General features: G+C 42.5%; 1 protein-coding gene and 1 pseudogene across 1 annotated transcript; both read right to left on the reverse strand.

Moving 5' to 3' along the window:
* Nucleotides 1-1309: 1309 nt before the first annotated feature.
* On the reverse strand, nucleotides 1310-1419 carry LOC126931957 (uncharacterized; annotated as a pseudogene).
* A 2937-nt stretch (nucleotides 1420-4356) lies between these two features.
* LOC126931577 (60S ribosomal protein L31-like) lies at nucleotides 4357-4686 on the reverse strand. The gene has a single exon (XM_050749982.1). The coding sequence runs from the start codon at nucleotides 4684-4686 to the stop codon at nucleotides 4357-4359; it is 330 nt and encodes a 109-aa protein (XP_050605939.1).
* Between the last annotated feature and the right edge of the window lie 13760 nt (nucleotides 4687-18446).

Consider the following 18446-nt stretch of genomic DNA (forward strand, 5'->3'; position numbering starts at 1 on the left):
TATAAAAATAAAATGAGGCCGGGTGCAGTGGCTCAAACCTGTAATCCCAGCTCTTTCGGAGGCCAAGGCGAGAGGCTCACTTGAGATCAGGAACTCGAGAGGAGCCTGGCCAAGATGGTGAAGCCCCGTCTCTACTAAAAATACAAAAAATTAGCCAGGTGTGGTGGCGGGCGCCTGTAGTCCCAGCTACTCCGGAGGCTGAAGCAGGAGAATCACTTGAACCTGGTAGGCGGAGGTTGCAGTGAGCAGAGATCACACCACCACACTCCAGCCCGGGCGACAGAGCAAGACTCTGTCCCCCGCGCCTCCCCCCACCCAAAAAAAAGAAAAGAAAATACAAGAAGAATCAAGAAATCAGGGTGAGCCACAGTCTGGGTAATTGACCTTTAGGTCCTATTGCACCCTGTACTTCTTCAAAAACACTTGTAATGACTTTTCTGTGTCTTCTTAGCTGTGCTATAAACTCCACAGAGCAAGAGTTGGACTCTGTGGTTCTTCACTTTTCTGGTATGTAGCAGAACTCTGGTCCTATATAGCCCCTCAATTTATATTTGAGTGATGAAAGAAGGGTGGTTATCTAGGTAATAACAGGTTGTTGATGCTACTAGGAAAATATACAAACTTTAATATCTGTAACATTTTTTAAAAAATAAGCCCTGGGCCAGGCATGGTGGCTCACACCTGTAATCCCAGCACTTTGGGAGGCCGAGGCGGGTGGATCACATGAGGTCGGGAGTTCAAGACCAGACTGGCCAACATGGTGAAACCCTGTCTCTACTAAAAATACAAAAATTAGCCAGGTGTGGTGGTGCATGCCTATAATCCCAGCTACTTGGGAGGCTGAGGCACGAGAATCACTTGAACCCCGGAGGCAGAGGTTGCAGTGAGCTGAGATCATGCCACTGCACTCCAGCCTGGGTGACAGAGTAAGACTCTCTCAAAAAATAATAATAAAAAAATAAAAAATAAATAAAAATTAAAAATAAATAAATAAAAATAAGTGCCACATATGCAAGGCCTCAAAAACTTGGTCAGGCCGGGCACAGTGGCTCACGCCTGTAATCCCAACACTTTGGGAGGCCGAGGGGGGCAGATCACCTGAGGTCAGGAGTTCAAGACCAGACTGGCCAACGTGGTGAAACCCTGTTTCTACTAAAAATACAAAAATGAGCCTGGCATGGTGGTGAGTGCCTGTAGTCCCAGCTACTTGGGAGGCTGAGGCAGAAGAATGGCTTGAACCCGAGAGGCGGAGGTTGCAGTGAGCCAAGATCACACCACTGCACTCCAGCCTGGGCAACAGAGCAAGACTCCGTCCCAAAACAAAACAAAACTTAGTCAGAAACTCAGAATTGTTCCTTTCCACAGAAATCTTTAGTAAAAGACAAAAGATGTATACGATCTGAAGAGAAACCAGAGTATGAACCTAATTGTGAACACTTTAATTACTCTTATACAATATTGCTTTTCCTTGCGTAGAAAGTACTGAGATGCATAAGTAAGGAAGGAAGTGCCAGGCTATCTGTTGGTAGTGACTTCTTACAGAATGTTTGTTAGATTCCAAGCTAATCAAACAAACACAGTTAAAAAACTGTTTTACTGTTTGCACTAGCCAAGGCACGTCAGTTTTTTTTTTTTTTTTTTTTTTTTTTTTTTGAGACGGAGTCTCGCTCTGTCCCCCAGGCTGGAGTGCAGTGGTACAATCTCGGCTCACTGCAAGCTCCCCCTCGCGGGTTCACGCCATTCTCCTGCCTCAGCCTCCCGACCAGCTGGGACTACAGGCACCTGCCACAGCGCCTGGCTAATTTTTTGTATTTTTAATAGAGACGGGATTTCACCGTGGTCTCAATCTCCTGACCTTGTGATCTGCCCGCCTCGGCCTCCCAAAGTGCTGGGATTACAGGCGTGAGCCACCGCGCCCGGCCGGCTTTTTAAAAAATTTGAACAGTAACTGATTTATGAGCTTGTAAGCCCCACATTAATATTTTTAAGGTGAAAAAAATTGAATCACCAACAAACAATGTGGGCAATTAAAATATACTAATCTCATAAAAATAGAATTCCTAAAATCTTTCCTAAAGCTTTTAAGAGAATAGTCACACATTATAAAACTAAACACGAATTTGAAAATATCCGTATGCTTTTCTAATTGTCACTTCAGGATGACACTGTGTAAGTATATTCTGCATTAAGCTACAATGAAACGAAGTTTAAAGGATACTCAAGAATTAGCTATGTATCATTGTATGCAGATTGTCCTCTAAAATAATGACAGAGAAGTAAATTAGCTCAGTGAACAAAAATCTGAGCAATGATCTGCTGTCTCCAAAGGACTTACTGGTAAAGCCTCAAATGGACTGCATGGCATGCTTGGGATAGCTGAGTCCTGCCATGGTCTGTGAAAGTGGAGGAATGAGAGATTGATAGCACTGCTAAGCTAGTGGCACATGGTGACTGACTACTAGTACAATGTGGTCCAATGAATGTTTTGGGCTCTAAATAGTTACATTAGCAATCAATCCCTTCTTTCTTAGTTTGTTTGTATGTGGCTAGAGTGTGGTGGTGAAGAATGGTGTTGACAAGGATTGTCATAGCATCAAAAGAGAAAAATAACCTCTCCTCTCCTTAACACAATTTAAATATTTTGGAGAGTCCACTCTCCCTCACTGTACTTGCTGCTTCTGGATCCCTTACAGCCCTCTGTTTCTGGGAGGTGGGCGGGTCACTCACCCAGGCTGGAGGGCAGTGGCACAATCTCGGCTCACTGCTTCCTCCACCTCCCTGGCTCAAGCGATCCTCCCACCTCAGCCTCCTGAATAGCTGGGACCACCCACAGGCATGTGCCACCACACCCAGCTAGTGTTTTGAATTTTTGGTAGAGACAGGGTTTCACCCTGTTGCCAAGGCTGGTCTCCAACCCTTAGGCTCAAGCGATCCACCTGCCTCAGTCTCCCAAAGTGCTGGGATTACAGGTTTGAGCCACCTTAGAACCCTCTTTTACCCCTTGTTGTTGTTAACCACTTTTTACTAGCTAACAATTATAATACATTTTCCTGTTCAAATTACTGGTTTCTATCTCCTGACTGATCCATAAGCCAAATGTCCATCACCAGATGAATGGAGAATTAAATTGGTATCCTCATACAAGGGAACAGCACTTAGTAGTAAAGAGGAATGAACCACTGATACATGCAACAGGGTGCTTGGCTGTCAAAAATATGCTAAGCAAAAGATGCCAGGCACGGAGGAGTCCATAGTGTATCACTCTACCCATAGGAAATTCTAGACTGGACAGGAAGCAGATCAGTGGTTGCCTAGGGCCAGAGGTGGGATGTGGTGGGAAATTGACTGCAAAAGGGCAGGAGGGAACTTTCTGGAGCAATGGGAAAATGTTATATCTTGATTGTGGTAGTGCTTTCACAGATGGATGTATTTGTCAAAACCCAATGTGCTCTTACAGCAAATACATTTTGATATATAGAAATTGTACCTCTTAGCTGGGCACGGTGATGCATGCCTCTGGTCCCAGCTACTTAGGAGACTGAGGTGGGAAGATCGCTTGAACCCAGGAGATGAAGGTTTTGATGAGCTGAGTTTGCGCCACTGCCCTTCAGCCTGGGCAACAGAGCAAGACCCTGCCAAACAAACAAACAAACAAACAAACAAATAAATAAATAAATAAATTGTACTCACAAACCTATTTACAAACAAAAAAGAGCCAAAAGATTTATGTCCAGTTTTTATTGCATCCTACTCATTTTCAAAAAATTTTGTAAAGTTTCAAAACTTTACATTTCCTAAAATTCTGCTCATTTTAGTTGATTGACAAGGACTGATCCAAATTCTTACAAAAATTTTATTCGATTTTGCTTTTTTTCAACCAGTATGTTTTGTGGTGGTTTGGTGTGCTGATGAAGGGGACAGCCTCCAGACTCTCACTACCTAGGTTCAAATCTCACTTCTTTTAGTATCTATAAGACAATCTGCTTAATGTTACTCTAGCTTTAATTTCCTTATTTGTCCAGTGTTTGTAAATCAATTTATTTATTTATTTATTTATTTATTTATTTGTTTGTTTGTTATTGTGAAGTTTGAAGGAGATAATACATGTAGAGTGCTTATCACGGTCCCTAGCATGTAGAAAGTATTCAATATATGTAAGTCATTGCTTCTGTGTGCCAGGCATTGAGCTAGACATTTTAACATACTCTGTCTCATTATTTTCATTTTTTTTTTTTTTTTTTTTTGAGACAGGGTCTCTCTCTGTTGCTCAGGCTGGAGTGCAGTGGTATGATTTTTTTGTTTTGGAAGGCAGTTTTATAATTTTATTTGATATATTTGATGATCAGCGGTTAGTTCTCATCCACATTGACTGTAGATTTTTGAAAGCTTGTTTGGTGAATCTTCATTCTCATTACGTTTTCTGGACAACTGCATAGGGATGCCGTATGGGACATTCCTTAATCCTTTGGTCAAGACAGCTTTGTTAAGCCTGGTATCAGTGTGCACATCTGCAGTTCCCATGTCCTTGATGGCAAATTTCCAGATCTCGTTGAGTGCCCAAGGGGCACACTTCTTGAAGCCAGCTCCATGAATGCACTTGTGAATGTTGATGGTATATTCTCTGGTCACCAGTTCATTGATGGCAGAACTGTAATTCTTCTCGCCACCCTTCTTTGCGGGACGCATTCTGAGGGGCCCAGGTTGGAAAGGAGGAGTGTGAGGGATTGTGGGCGAAGTGCAGTGGTGTGATTATAGCTCACTGCAGCCTCCATCTTCCAGGCTCGAGTGATCCTCTCATCTCAGCCTCCCTAGGAGCTGCAGCTGCAGGCACATGCCACCATGCCCAGCTAATTCTTTCTTTCTTTTATTTTTTGAGGCAAGGTATCACTCTGCCACCTAGGCTGGAGTTCAGTGGCACGATCACAGCTCACTGCAGCCTCCACCTCCTGGGCACAAATGATCCTCCCACCTCTCAGCCCCCTGAGTACAGGAACCACAGGCACAAGCTATCACACTCCACTAATGTTTGTATTTTTTGTAAAGCTGGGGTTTTACCATGTTGGCCAGGCTGGTCTCCTAGGCTCAAGTGCTATGCCTGCCTCAGCCTCCCAAAGTGCTGGGATTACAGGCGTGAGCCATCCCGCCTGGCCAATTTTTTATTTTTATTTTTAATAGAGATGGGGTCTCCATACATTACCCAGGCTAGTCTCGAACTTCTAAACTCAAATGATCTTCCTGCCTTGGCCTCCCAAAGTGCTGGGATTACAGGCATGAGCCACCACGCCCAGTCATGAAAATCAGTCCAAGAGGTCTAGCACTTCTTGCGTAGCATTTCAGAATACAACAGGCTGTGATCACTTTAATTAGATAGAACCAATGGAGATATGCAGACCTAGTTCCAGGCCCACTCAATGAGATGTGATAAATTCTGAGAGGGGTATAGAGGGGTTGGGGGCACTGAGCCTGTGCTGTGTTGACAAGAGAAGTTCAATGTGGCAGTCAAACTTAGCATCCAAAGTGGGCCACAATCTCTAGACGGCATCTACACAGTCAGCAAAAGGGGCCCTAAGATTTAGTTGTTGCAAATGGTGACAGAAAGGAGCATCCAAGGCATCTGGCATTCAGAAATCCAGGCAAGCAAGGCGGGGCACAGCAGCTTACACCTGTAATCCCAGCACTTTGGGAGGCCAAGGCAGGTGGATCAGCTGAGGCCAGGAGTTCAAGGCCAGCCTGGCCAACATTGGGAAACCCTGTCTCTACTAAAAATACAAAAATTATCCAGGTGTGGTGGCGCACACCTATAATCCCAGCTACTTGGAAGACTGAGGTAGGAGAATCGCTTGAACCCAGGAGGTGGAGGTTGCAGTGAGCCGAGATTGCACCAGTGTGCTCCAGCCTGGGAGACAGAGTGAGACTCTGCCTCCAAAAAACAAAATAAAATAATATAAAATTCCAGGCAAACAGCTTCAGGAAGTCTATCAAGAAATCATGGGTTCTATCCAGTTGGAATAAGAAATGAAGGGGATATAGTGGATTGAATTGTGGCCCCAAAAAAGTGTGTCCAAGTCCTAATCCCTATACCTGTGAGTGTGATCTTATTCAGAAATAAAATATTTGCAGATGTAATTGAGGATCTCATCCTGAGATCCTTAATGCAGTGCAAGTATAGCTGAGTGGGCCCTAAACCCAATGACTGGCGTCCTTATAAGAAAGGGAGATTTGAGATATTGAGACACACAGATGCGAAAATCATGTGAAGACAGACACAGAGCTTGGAGTGTTGTTGCCACAAGCTAAGGAGTGCCAAGTGTTGCCAGCAGACACCACCAGCTAGAAGAGAGGGTTGGAATGGATTCTCCCTGGGGGCCCCCAGAAGGAATCAGCCCTCCTGACACCTTGGTTTTAGCCTGTGGCATCTAAAACTGTGAGAAAATTAATTTCTGTTATTTAAACCACCAAGTTTGTGGTAATTGGTTGCAGCAGCCCTAGGAAATTAATATAGAGGGTAACCTGCAAGGGCCCAGCCTGAAAAAGGAACTGGAGACCTAGGTAGGCTACCAGAGAAGAACCCAAGATACTATGACTATGACTGAGGGCTCCTGGAGAGAGATACTTGCATATAAGGTAGAAACTCAATTTTAATGACCTAAGTACAATGACGAAGTCTAAATACAAAAGACAGGGACAGGACTTGGTAGAAGGTCCAAGCAGAACACATTTGAAGCCGAAAACAGGGCAGGGATAGGCCTGAAAATCAACATCAAGTGTCTTCATCTATGGGAAGGAAAAGCTCTAAAGAGACCAGAAGCTGAAATAGGGTAGTATTGTGTTTTTTGTTTTTTCTTTTTTTTTTTTTAAACAGAGATGAAGTCTTGCTATATTGCCCAGGCTGGTCTCAAACTCTTGGGCTCAAGCAGTGCTACCACTTCAGCCTCCCAAAGTGCTGGGATTATAGGCATGAGCCACCACACCCAGCAGGGTTTGGGTTTTAAAAGGTCAATCAACATCTTCATCTTTCTTCCCTAAGATTGGAACCAATTGCGAAATAAGATATAGGATGCCAACAGGTAGAGAACAGGTTCTATTATTAAATGTAGCCTCTGTTAATGCTAAAGCTGGCTGGGGTGCGGTGGCTCACACCTGTAATCCCAGCACTTTGGGAGGCTAAGGTGGGCAGATCACCTGAGGTCAGGAGTTCAAGACCACCCTGGCCAACATGGTGAAACCCCATCGCTACTGAAAATACAAAAATTAGCTGGGCGCAATGGTGAACGCCTGTAATCCCAGCTACTCAGGAGGCTGAGGCAGGAGAATCGCTTGAATCTGGGAGGCGGAGATTGTGGTGAGTGGAGATAGCACCACTGCACTCCAGCCTGGCGTGACAGAGAGGACTCGGTCTGAAAAAAAAAAAAAAAAGCTGAAACTGATCCGAAGAAAGAGCAGGTCTGTGGCCAAGAAGGTTTACTACATTACTTTCCATCCTTCCAATCTTTTTCTTCCTGCTAACCAAACCCTGGCTCAAGCAACCGAAGGGGATATTTGACTCTGTAGAGTATCTACATTTAGTTCAGTATTGCTGTCCCATGTAAGGCCCAGGTGGAAAGAAAATGGAAGACTCTCCAATGCTTGCTACCTTTAATAAGATTAGCGCCATCCAATGGAGAAATGAAGACCATGACAACTTTGCTAACCTAGCAGGCAGGGGAGGGGTGAAGTGGGGGCCAACAGTGTTACTGTAGTAGAAGTCCCTTTACATGGAAACGTGACGCAAGAGGAAAGAAAGTTCCTCCCTAGTAGGTGACTGTTTAATCAGAATCCATCCCCTCCTCCTTCATTGTGTAGCGTTCAGATAGGATTGGGCTTACACCTAGCTCTAGGGTGAGTCTTTGTGAACCTATGCTCCTTGTAAGAGTTACTGACTCAGGGATGAACAATTATCCTAAGCTGTTCTAATTAGGATGAGGTTCAGAACTTTTGATAGTTGGAGAAAGGAACATCTTCTCACCTTGGGTGTAAATAGGATATACACAGTCCCAAAATTATCAGTGGCCTTACAAGGAAAGCCAGGCCAAGGATGAAGCCAATATATGGAATGGAGCAGAGCCAAGAATATCACTGAAAAGCGATTATATTATAAATCTGGCTCAAATCATACAGGAAGCCTACTCAATATCCGGAATTTGTCAGTTAATGTGAGCCAATGCATTTTATTTTTCCTTTTATTGTTTCAGCCAGTTTGAGTTATTTTATTTAACTTTCAACCAAAAGTTTACTCTCAAAATAAGGGGAATGGTCTCTAAGATCCTGTCCAGTTAAAAATATCTTACAAATCTAAAAGGAAAGAAATATATAATTCCATATTCTAGAAAAAGTCCCAGAACTAGCTCTTCTTAAGGATGTGACAGTGATCTGCACTAGAGCTTCAGGCAGCTAAGGTAGGGTCTCCTGGAAATCAGTGCATAAGATGAGGAAGAAATCTTATTTATTTATTTATTTATTTATTTATTTATTTATTTATTTTGAGAAGGAGAGTCTCACTGTGTCACCCAGACCGGAGTGCAGTGGTGCAATCTCAGCTCACTGCAACCTCTGCCTCCCGGGTTAAAGCAATTCTCTGCCTCAGCCTCCCCAGTAGCTAGGATTACAGGCGTCCGCCCCCACACCCAGCTAATTTTCATATTTTTAGTAGAGACGGGGTTTCACCATATTGGCCAGGTTGGTCTTAAACTCCTGACCTCATGATCCACCCGCCTCAGCCTCCCAAAGTGCTAGGATTACAGGCATGAGCCACCACAGCCGGCCCAAGCTGAGGAAGAAATCTTAGCAGCCTTCTGCAGAAGGTATTTTCCTGGGTTGGCTGGGTTCCTTCTCATCAAACCGAAATCAAGAGTATGTGAATAGCAATTAAAATGCAGATTTTCTATCAAAATTTAGAATACTCATACCGTCTGATTCATCAATTCTGCATCTCAAAATTTCTCCTACGGAAATATGCAAGTAAAGGATATGTGTACCACAACATCCCCTGAAACATTGCTCATTATATTTAAAAAGTGGAAATGATCATATTTCTACTACTAGGAAATAGGAAGTAGCTGGGCGTGGTGGCTCACATCTGTAATCCCAGCACTTTGGGAGGCAGGAGGTTCCTTTGAGCCCAGGAGTTCAAGACCAGTCTGGGCAACATGATGAAACCCTTCCTCTATTAAAAGTAAAAAGTATAAACAATTTTTTAAATAAAAATAAAAAAAACAAAAAAGGAAGAGGTTAAATAGATTCTGGCATATCTAATACAATGCATGCTAAGAATGAGGTTATACTGATGGAAAAAATATCTAATATATGGCTGAATATAAAAGGCAAGAATAGTGGTGGCTCACACGTGTAATCCCAGCACTTTGGGAGGCCGAGGTGGGTGGATCACTTGAGTCAGGAGTTCAACATCAGCCTGGCCAACATGGTGAAACACCGTCTCCACTAAAAATACAAAAAATTAGCCAGGCTTGGTGGTACGCGCCTATAGTCCCAGCTACTCGGGAGGCTGAGTCAGGAGAATCACTTGAATCTGTGAGGTGGAGGTTGCAGTGAGCCAAGATCATGAGACTGTACTCCAGCCTGGGCAACACAGCGAGACTCCATCTCAAAAAAAAAAAAAAAAAAGCAAGAAAAGAAAAATACACAGTTCCTATTTTTGTGTTAAAAATAAAGTATATACATCTGTATACATGTTTGTGCATGAAAACATGTGAACAGCTTCCATTTTTTATTTTTCATATTTCTATATTGTTAAAAAATTGACAACAGGCATCTGTTGCTTTTTGTAATTCAAAACCTTTGTTAAGTCCGTGTGTGTTTCCGTGAGAAAAGATGATCAGCATTGCGAATCATGGCTATTCTTATATAAATCACTCAAATATGTAACTATTATAATCACTAGTGAGACTAAGTTGAATAACTACACATATATGCATATACATACATGGATGCATGAACATTCATTAATTACTCAACAATTCTTATAATGCCTACTATATGCCAGGTAATGTTCCAGGGATATATCAATGAATAAAATCCTAGAGATATATAATGCTGCACATATATACATTCAAAATACTCTAAGAGTATAAATAACTGTGAAATTGAAAGGATTAGCCAGGTGTGATGGCATGTACTTATAACCGTAGCTACTTGGGAGGCTGAGGTGGGAGGGTTGCTTGAGCCCAGGAGTTGCAGGTGGAAGTGAGCTATGATCGCACCACTGCACTCCAGCCTGAGTGACAGAGCAGAGACCTTGTCTCTAAAAAATAAAAATAAAAAAAGAGAAATGAAACAAAGTATGCATAATTTTCAATCATCAAAAAAATTTGGCTACTCAGTGATGAACTTGATTTTATGTTACAAATTTGTAATCTTTCTCAAGTCCATCTAAAAACCTTAAGGTTGAAAACACTCCATTCGGTAGCCAACAGAATAAAACTATCAGTCTTGATCTGAGTATATTTTGGATCCAGCATCTTTTTTTTTTTTTTTTTGAGACGGAGTTTCACTCTTGTTGCCCAAGCTACAGTGCAATGGCGCCATCTCGGCTCACCGCAATCTCTGCCCCCAGGTTCAAGCAATTCTCCTGCCTCAGCCTCACGAGTAGCTGGGATTACAGGCATGCACCTCCATGCCCGGCTAATTTTGTATTTTTAGTAGAGACAGGGTTTCTCTATGTTGAGGCTGGTCTCAAATTCCTGACCTCAGGTGATCCACCCGCCTCAGCCTACCAAAGTGCTGGAATTACAGGCGTGAGCCACCACACCCAGCCTGGATTCAGCATCTTTAAACCCTGGCCACATGCCAGATTTTGAACCTGAGTTTTCTGTTCCAGACTTCACATGTGATTTTTCTCTCTCACTCTCTTTTTCTTTTTCCTTTTTTTTTTTTTTTTTTGAGACGGAGTCTCGCTCTGTCACCTAGGCTGGAGTGTAGTGGTGCAATCTCCGCTCACTGCAACTTCCACCTCCCGAGCTCAAGTGATTCTCCTGCCTCCAGCGTCCCACATAGCTAGGATTACGGGTGCCTGCCACCATGCCCTGCTACATACAATTTATCTTGTTCTTTTATTATTATTATTATTTTGAGATTAGGTCTCGCTCCGTCATCTAGGCTAGAGTCCAGTGGCGCAATCATGGCTCACTGCAGCCGCCACCTCCCAGGTTCAAGTGGTCCTCCCACTCAGCCTCCCAAGTAGCTGGATCACAGGCATGTGCCAACACAAACACACCGGGCTAATTTTCTTCCTCTTCTTTTTTTTTTTAATAGAGACTGAGCTTCGCTATGTTGCTCACATTGGTCTGGAACTCCTGGACTTAAGTGATCTGCCCACCTCAGCCTTGTAAAGTGTTGGGATTACAGGTATGAGCTATGGAGCCTGGCCTCTACATACAATTTCTAACACCTCTTTTAAATCACAGAAATCTCACTTGTCTATTCTTTCCCACTTTGAATTCAGAGGCACTTGTAACTGGTCCCAGACCTTTTAGTATTGCAATGTTATTCTAGGTGTATTAATTGCTTTAGTCTGTTTGGCCTGCTATGACAAAATGCCATAAACTAAGTGGCTTATAAGCGACAGAAATTTATTTACTGCAGTCTGGAGGCTGGGTAGTCCAAGGTGCCAGCAAATTCATTGTCTGGTGAAGGCTAGTTTCCTGGATGATAGATGGCACCTTCTCACTGTGTCCTCAGGTGGTAAAAGAAAAGAACTAGTTCTCTTGGGGTCTCTTTTATAAAGGCACTAATCCCACTGATAAGGTGCCCGCCTTCATGACCTAATCAGCTCCCAAAGGCCCTACCTCCTAACGCCTCACATTGGGGGTTAGGATTTCAACATGTGAATTTGAGAAGACACAAACATTCAGACAATAGCATTGTTTTCTTCCCTACTTGTGCAGCTAAGAGCTTCCGGAGATAGGGAACTGTCTTCTCTCACCTCACATCCATACATCACACAGTTTATACTTTCAGAAAATTGATTGATTAAATGCATCCCTCAGCCTCCCCAACAAAGATCGTGTATCTACTCTAAAAATAGAACACAAATCCTCCATGCTTTTTAGTCATAATCAATATGACTGTTCATAAGGCAATTATTTTAAGTTTAGCAATTTAGCCATAATCCCATTATTGAATTAGGCTTGAAATCTTAGAAACTTCAAGATGTTTATTTGCCTTAGCTCCCTTCTAAGCAAACATCATCCTCCAAGTCTATATCCTCTCCACAGGCATCATTTCTAACGAGCAATGTTAGCTTACATAATAGTTTTTGGAAAATGTTTTGGAAAGTATCTATTCTGTTTGAGGAAAACTATGGACTGACTCTCCTCTCTCTCTCTAAAGAATTCTTCTCCTATGACTATTTCCTTTAACTTCAGACTCAAACAATGATTAAAGATGGCAAGAAAAATGCCAGGAGAAAAGCCCATTTAATTGTACTGTTGGAATAATTGTTCCTGACTTCTAGTTTGCCCATTGTAATTTTGTGGGGGGGAAGGAAAAAAATTAGTATCAGACTCCAGCAATCTCCAAACAAGCCAAAATTATAATCTGGTGAGTGCCTATTTAAAGTAACAGAATCCAAGGCAACATAAGAGGCTTAATTTTGGCTATGCATGTTATTACCTAAGAGTAGGAGAGAGAGTTATCTAGTAGCGAAAAGCCAGGAGCATGAATCAACCACTTTAGATTTATACTCCCCTTTAGAGTTTACGACGGATAAAAAAACTTTATGTCCCTGTGTTTAGCTTCTCTGTCCTTAAAATATAAGCAAACTCTCTATCACTCAGCAAAATTGTTGTCTATATAAGCTGAAAAAAACATCAAGCTCCTCAAACAGGTTGATTAGTAAATAAATGGCCCAACACAAAAAGGGTAATCTCAGTTTAAAATTTTTTTTTATTTTTTAAATTAACAGATAAAATTGTATGTATTTACTGTGTATAACACAATATTTTGAAGTATATATACATGGTATAATGACTAAATCTAGCTGACATATGCATTACCTCTAATCTCAATTTAAATTGGGGCAATCATATTTTTCTTTTTTTTTTGAGATGGAGTCTCCCTCTGTTGCCCAGTCTGGAGTTCACTGGGACTACAGGCGTGCGCCACCATGCCCAGCTAATATTTTTTGTATTTTTAGTAGAGACGAGGTTTCACTGTGTTAGCCAGACTGGTCTCAAACTCTAGACCTCAGGTGCTCTGCCAGCTTCGGCCTTCCAAAGTGCTGGAATTACAGGCGTGAGTCACCTTGTCCAGCCATATTTTTCTTTTTCTATTTTCAATTTTAAAGAATGTATTAAGTAGAGACAGGGCCTCACCATATTGTCCAGGCTGGTCTCCAACTCCTGGGCTCAGACAATCCTTCTAACTTTGCCTACCAAAGTCCTGGAATTACAGACGGCAGACGTGAGCCACTGAACTTGCCCCATATTTTTCAAAAGTGAAATTTTGCAGGCACTTGTAGTCCCAGCTACTCAAGAGGCTGACATGGGAGGATCCCTTGAGGCCAGGAGTTCAAATCCAGCCTGATAACACAGCAAAACCCCATCTCAAAAAGAAAAAAAAAGGCTGGGCACAGTGGCTCATGCCTGTAATCCCAGCACTTTGGGAGGCCGAGGCAGGCAGATCACCTGAGGTCAGGAATTCAAGACCAGCTTGGCCAACATGGTGAAACCCTGTCTCTACCAAAAATACAAAAATTATCCAGGCGTGGTCGTGGGCGCCTGTAATCCCAGCTACTTGGGAGGCTGAGGCAGGAGAATTGCTTCAACCCAGGAGGCAGAGATTGCAGTGAGCTGAGATCGTGCCACTGCACTCCAGCCTAGGTCACAGGAGGGAAACTTCGTCTCACAAAAAAAAAAAAAAAATGAAACCTTTTCTCTAAGGTAGATTATACAGCTGATCCTAAACAACACTGGTTTGAACTGTGTGGGTCTGCTTATATACCAATTTTCTTCTGCCTTTGTTGCCCCTGAGACAGCCTGTTCTTCCTCCTCCTCCTCAGCCTACTCAATGTGAAGATGATGAGGATGGAGACCTTCATGAGGAGCCACTTCCACTTAATAAACAGTAAACATACTTTCTCTTCCTTATGATTTTCTTCACATTTTCTTCTACTTAGCTTACTTTATTGTAAGAATACAATATGTAACACATATAACATACAAAATATGTTAATCGACTGTTTACATTATCCATAGGGCTTGTGCTCTACAGTAGGTTATTAGTAGCTAAATTTTGGGGGAGTCAAAAGTTAAATGCAAATTTTCTACTTGAGGAAGGGTCAGTGCCCCAACCCCTATGTTGAATATTCAAGAGTCAACTGTAATTCAAGTTATACATTTTAATTTTTTTCTTACACTAGTAAATACCAGACTGAGAGGATTGAAGGTTTGACACATATCACACATCTTTGCTTGATCTCCTTAGCTCTTATAAACATTATTAAATGTACAGTCCTTTGTGATTAAATTATTATTCTACATGTGATATGAAATAGATTTCTGAGCTGGGCATGGTGGCTCATGCCTGTAATCCCAGCAACTCAGGAGGCTGAGGCCAGAGGATCACTTGGGGCCAGGAGTTTCAGAGCAGCTTGGGCAATATAGCAAGACTCCATCTCTAAATATTATTTAATTAATTCAATAAGAAAGAATTTTAAATGACTACTAAAAAAATCACAAAAATAATAGCATATTTTAGCCTTTAAAAATTAGTAGAGATTGGGATTCCCGGAGCAAGATGGCCAAATAGGAGCAGCTCCAGCCTCCAGCTCCCAGCGCGAGTGACACGGAGGACAGGTGATTTCTGCATTTTCAACTGAGGTACCAGGTTCATCTCACTGGGGAGTGCTGGACAATCAGTGCTGGTCAGCTGGTACAGCCCAACCAGCGAGAGCTGAAGCAGGGTGAACCATCGCCTCACCTGGGAAGCGCAAGGGGGAAGGGAATCCCTTTTCCTAGCCAAGGGAAACTGAGACACACAACACCTGGAAAATCGTGTAACTCCCACCCTAATACTGTGCCTTACCAAGGGTCTTAGCAAACGGCACATCAGGAGATTATATCCCACACCTGAACGGGAGGGTCCCACGCCCATGGAGCCTGCCTCATTGCTAGCACAGCAGTCTGAGATCTAACTGCAAGGCAGCAGTGAGACTGGGGGAGGGGCGCCCACCATTGCTGAGGCTTAAGTAGGTAAACAAAGCCTCCAGGAAGCTTGAACTGGGTGGAGCCCACTGCAGCTCAAGAAGGCCTGCCTGTCTCTGTAGACTCCATCTCTGGGGACAGGGCATAGCTAAACAAAAAGCAGCAGAAACTTCGGCAGAGGTAAATGACCCTGTCTTACAGCTTTGAAGAGAGCAGTGGATCTTCCAGCACAGAAATTGAGATCTGAGAATGGACAGACTGCCTGCTCAAGTGGGTCCCTGACCCCTGAGTAGCCTAACTGGGAGATATCCCCCACTAGATGCAGACCGACACCTCACACCTCACACAGCAGGGTACACCCCTGAGACGAAGCTTCCAGAGCAAGAATCAGACAGCAACACTCGCTGTTCAGCAATATTCTATCTTCTGCGGCCTCCGCTGCTGATACCCAGGCAAACAGGGTCTGGAGTGGACCTCAAACAATCTCCAACAGACCTACAGCTGAGGGTCCTGACTGTTAGAAGGAAAACTAACAAACCGATAGGACACCCACACCAAAACCCCATCAGTTTGTCACCACCATCAAAGACCAAAGGCAGATAAAACCACAAAGATGGGAAAAAAGCAGGGCAGAAAAGCTGGAAATTCAAAAAATCGGAGTCATCTCCCCATCCAAAGGAACACAGCTCATCGCCAGCAATGGATCAAAGCTGGATGGAGAATGACTTTGACGAGTTGAGAAAAGAAGGCTTCCATCAATCAAACTTCTCAGAGCTAAAGGAGGAACTACATAACCAGCGCAAAGAAACTAAAAATCTTGAAAAAAGAATGGAAGAATGGATAACTAGAATAATCAATGCAGAGAAGGCCATAAACGAACCGACAGAGATAAAAACCATGACACAAGAAACACGTGACAAATGCACAAGCTTCAGTAACCAACTCGATCAACTGGAAGAAAGAGTATCAATGATTGAAGATCAAATGAATGAAATGAAGCGAGAAGAGAAGTCTAGAGAAAAAAGAGGAAAAAGAAATGAACAAAGGCTCCAAGAACTTTGGAATTATGTGAAAAGACCAAATCTACGTCTGATTGGTGTGCCTGAAAGTGAGGGGGAGAATGGTACCAAGTTGGAAAACACTCTTCAGGATATCATCCAGGAGAACTTCACCAACCTATAGGAAGGCAGGCCAACATTCAAATTCAGGAAATACAGAGAATGCCACAAAGATACTCCTCGAGAAGAACTCCAAGACACATAATTGTCAGATTCACCAAAGTTGAAATGAAGGAAAAAATGTTAAGGGCAGCCAGAGAGAAAGGTTGGGTTACCCACAAAGGGAAGCCCATCAGACTAACAGCAGATCTCTTGGCAGAAACTCTCCAAGCCAGAAGAGAGTGGGGGCCAATATTCAACTTTCTTAAAGAAAAGAATTTTCAACCCAGATTTTCATATCCAGCCAAACTAAGTTTCATAAGTGAAGGAGAAACAAAATCCTTTACAGACAAGCAAATGCTTAGAGATTTTGTCACCACCAGGCCTGCCCTACAAGAGACCCTGAAGGAAGCACTAAACATGGAAAGGAACAATCGGTACCAGCCATTGCAAAAACATGCCAAAATGTAAAGACCATCGAGGCTAGGAAAAAACTGCATCAACTAACAAGCAAAATAACCAGCTAATATCACAATGACAGGATCAAGTTCACACATAACAATATTAACCTTAAATGTAAATGGACTAAATGGTCCAATTAAAAGACACAGACTGGCAAATTGGATGAAGAGTCAAGACCCATCAGTTTGCTGTATTCAGGAGCCCCATCTCACACGCAGACACACACATAGGCTCAAAATAAAGGGATGGAGGAAGATCTACCAAGCAAATGGAGAACAAAAAAAAGCAGGGGTTGCAATACTAGTCTCTGATAAAACAGACTTTAAACCATCAAAGATCAAAAGAGACAAAGAAGGCCATTACATAATGGTAAAGGGATCAATTCAACAGGAAGAGCTAACTATCCTAAATATATATGCACCCAATACAGGAGCACCCAGATTCATAAAGCAAGTCCTTAGAGACTTACGAAGAGACTTAGACTCCCATACAATAATAATGGGAGACTTCAACACCCCACTGTCAACATTAGACAGATCAATGAGACAGAAAGTTAACAAGGATATCCAGGAATCGAACTCACCTCTGCACCAAGCGGACCTAATAGACATCTACAGAACTCTCCACCCCAAATCAACAGAATATACGTTCTTCTCAGCACCACATCACACTTATTCCAAAATTGACCACAATGTTAGAAGTAAAGCACTCCTCAGCAAATGTAAAAGAACAGAAATTATAACAAACTGTCTCTCAGACCACATGCAATCAGACTAGAACTCAGGACTAAGAAACTCAATCAAAACCGCTCAACTACATGGAAACTGAACAACCTGCTCCTGAATGACTACTGGGTACATAACGAAATGAAGGCAGAAATAAAGATGTTCTTTGAAACCAATGAGAAGAAAGATACAACATACCAGAATTTCTGGGACACATTTAAAGCAGTGTGTAGAGGGAAATTTATAGCACTAAATGCCCAGAAGAGAAAGCTGGAAGGATCTAAAATTGACACCCTAACTTCACAATTAAAAGAACTAGAGAAGCAAGAGCAAACACATTCAAAAGCTAGCAGAAGGCAAGAAATAACTCAGAGCAGAACTGAAGGAGATAGAGACACAAAAAACCTTCCAAAAAAATCAATGAATCCAGGAGCTGCTTTTTTGAAAAGATCAACAAAATTGATAGATTGCTAGCAAGACTAATAAAGAAGAAAAGAGAGAAGAATCAAATAGACGCAATAAAAAATGATAAAGGGGATATCACCACCGACCCCACAGAAATACAAACTACCATCAGAGAATACTATAAACACCTCTACGCAAATAAACTAGAAAACCTAGAAGAAATGGATAATTTCCTGGACACTTACACTCTTCCAAGACTAAACCGGGAAGAAGTTGAATCCCTGAATAGACCAATAGCAGGCTCTGAAATTGAGGCAATAATTAATAGCCTCCGAACCAAAAAAAGTCCAGGACCAGACGGATTCACAGCCGAATTCTACCAGAGGTACAAGGAGGAGCTGGTACCATTCCTTCTGAAACTATTCCAATCAATAGAAAAAGAGGGAATCCTCCCTAACTCATTTTATGAGGCCAACATCATTCTGATACCAAAACCTGGC

Source organism: Macaca thibetana, chromosome 11 (assembly GCF_024542745.1).
Source record: "Macaca thibetana thibetana isolate TM-01 chromosome 11, ASM2454274v1, whole genome shotgun sequence".
In the NCBI taxonomy this organism is placed as follows: Eukaryota; Metazoa; Chordata; class Mammalia; order Primates; family Cercopithecidae; genus Macaca; species Macaca thibetana.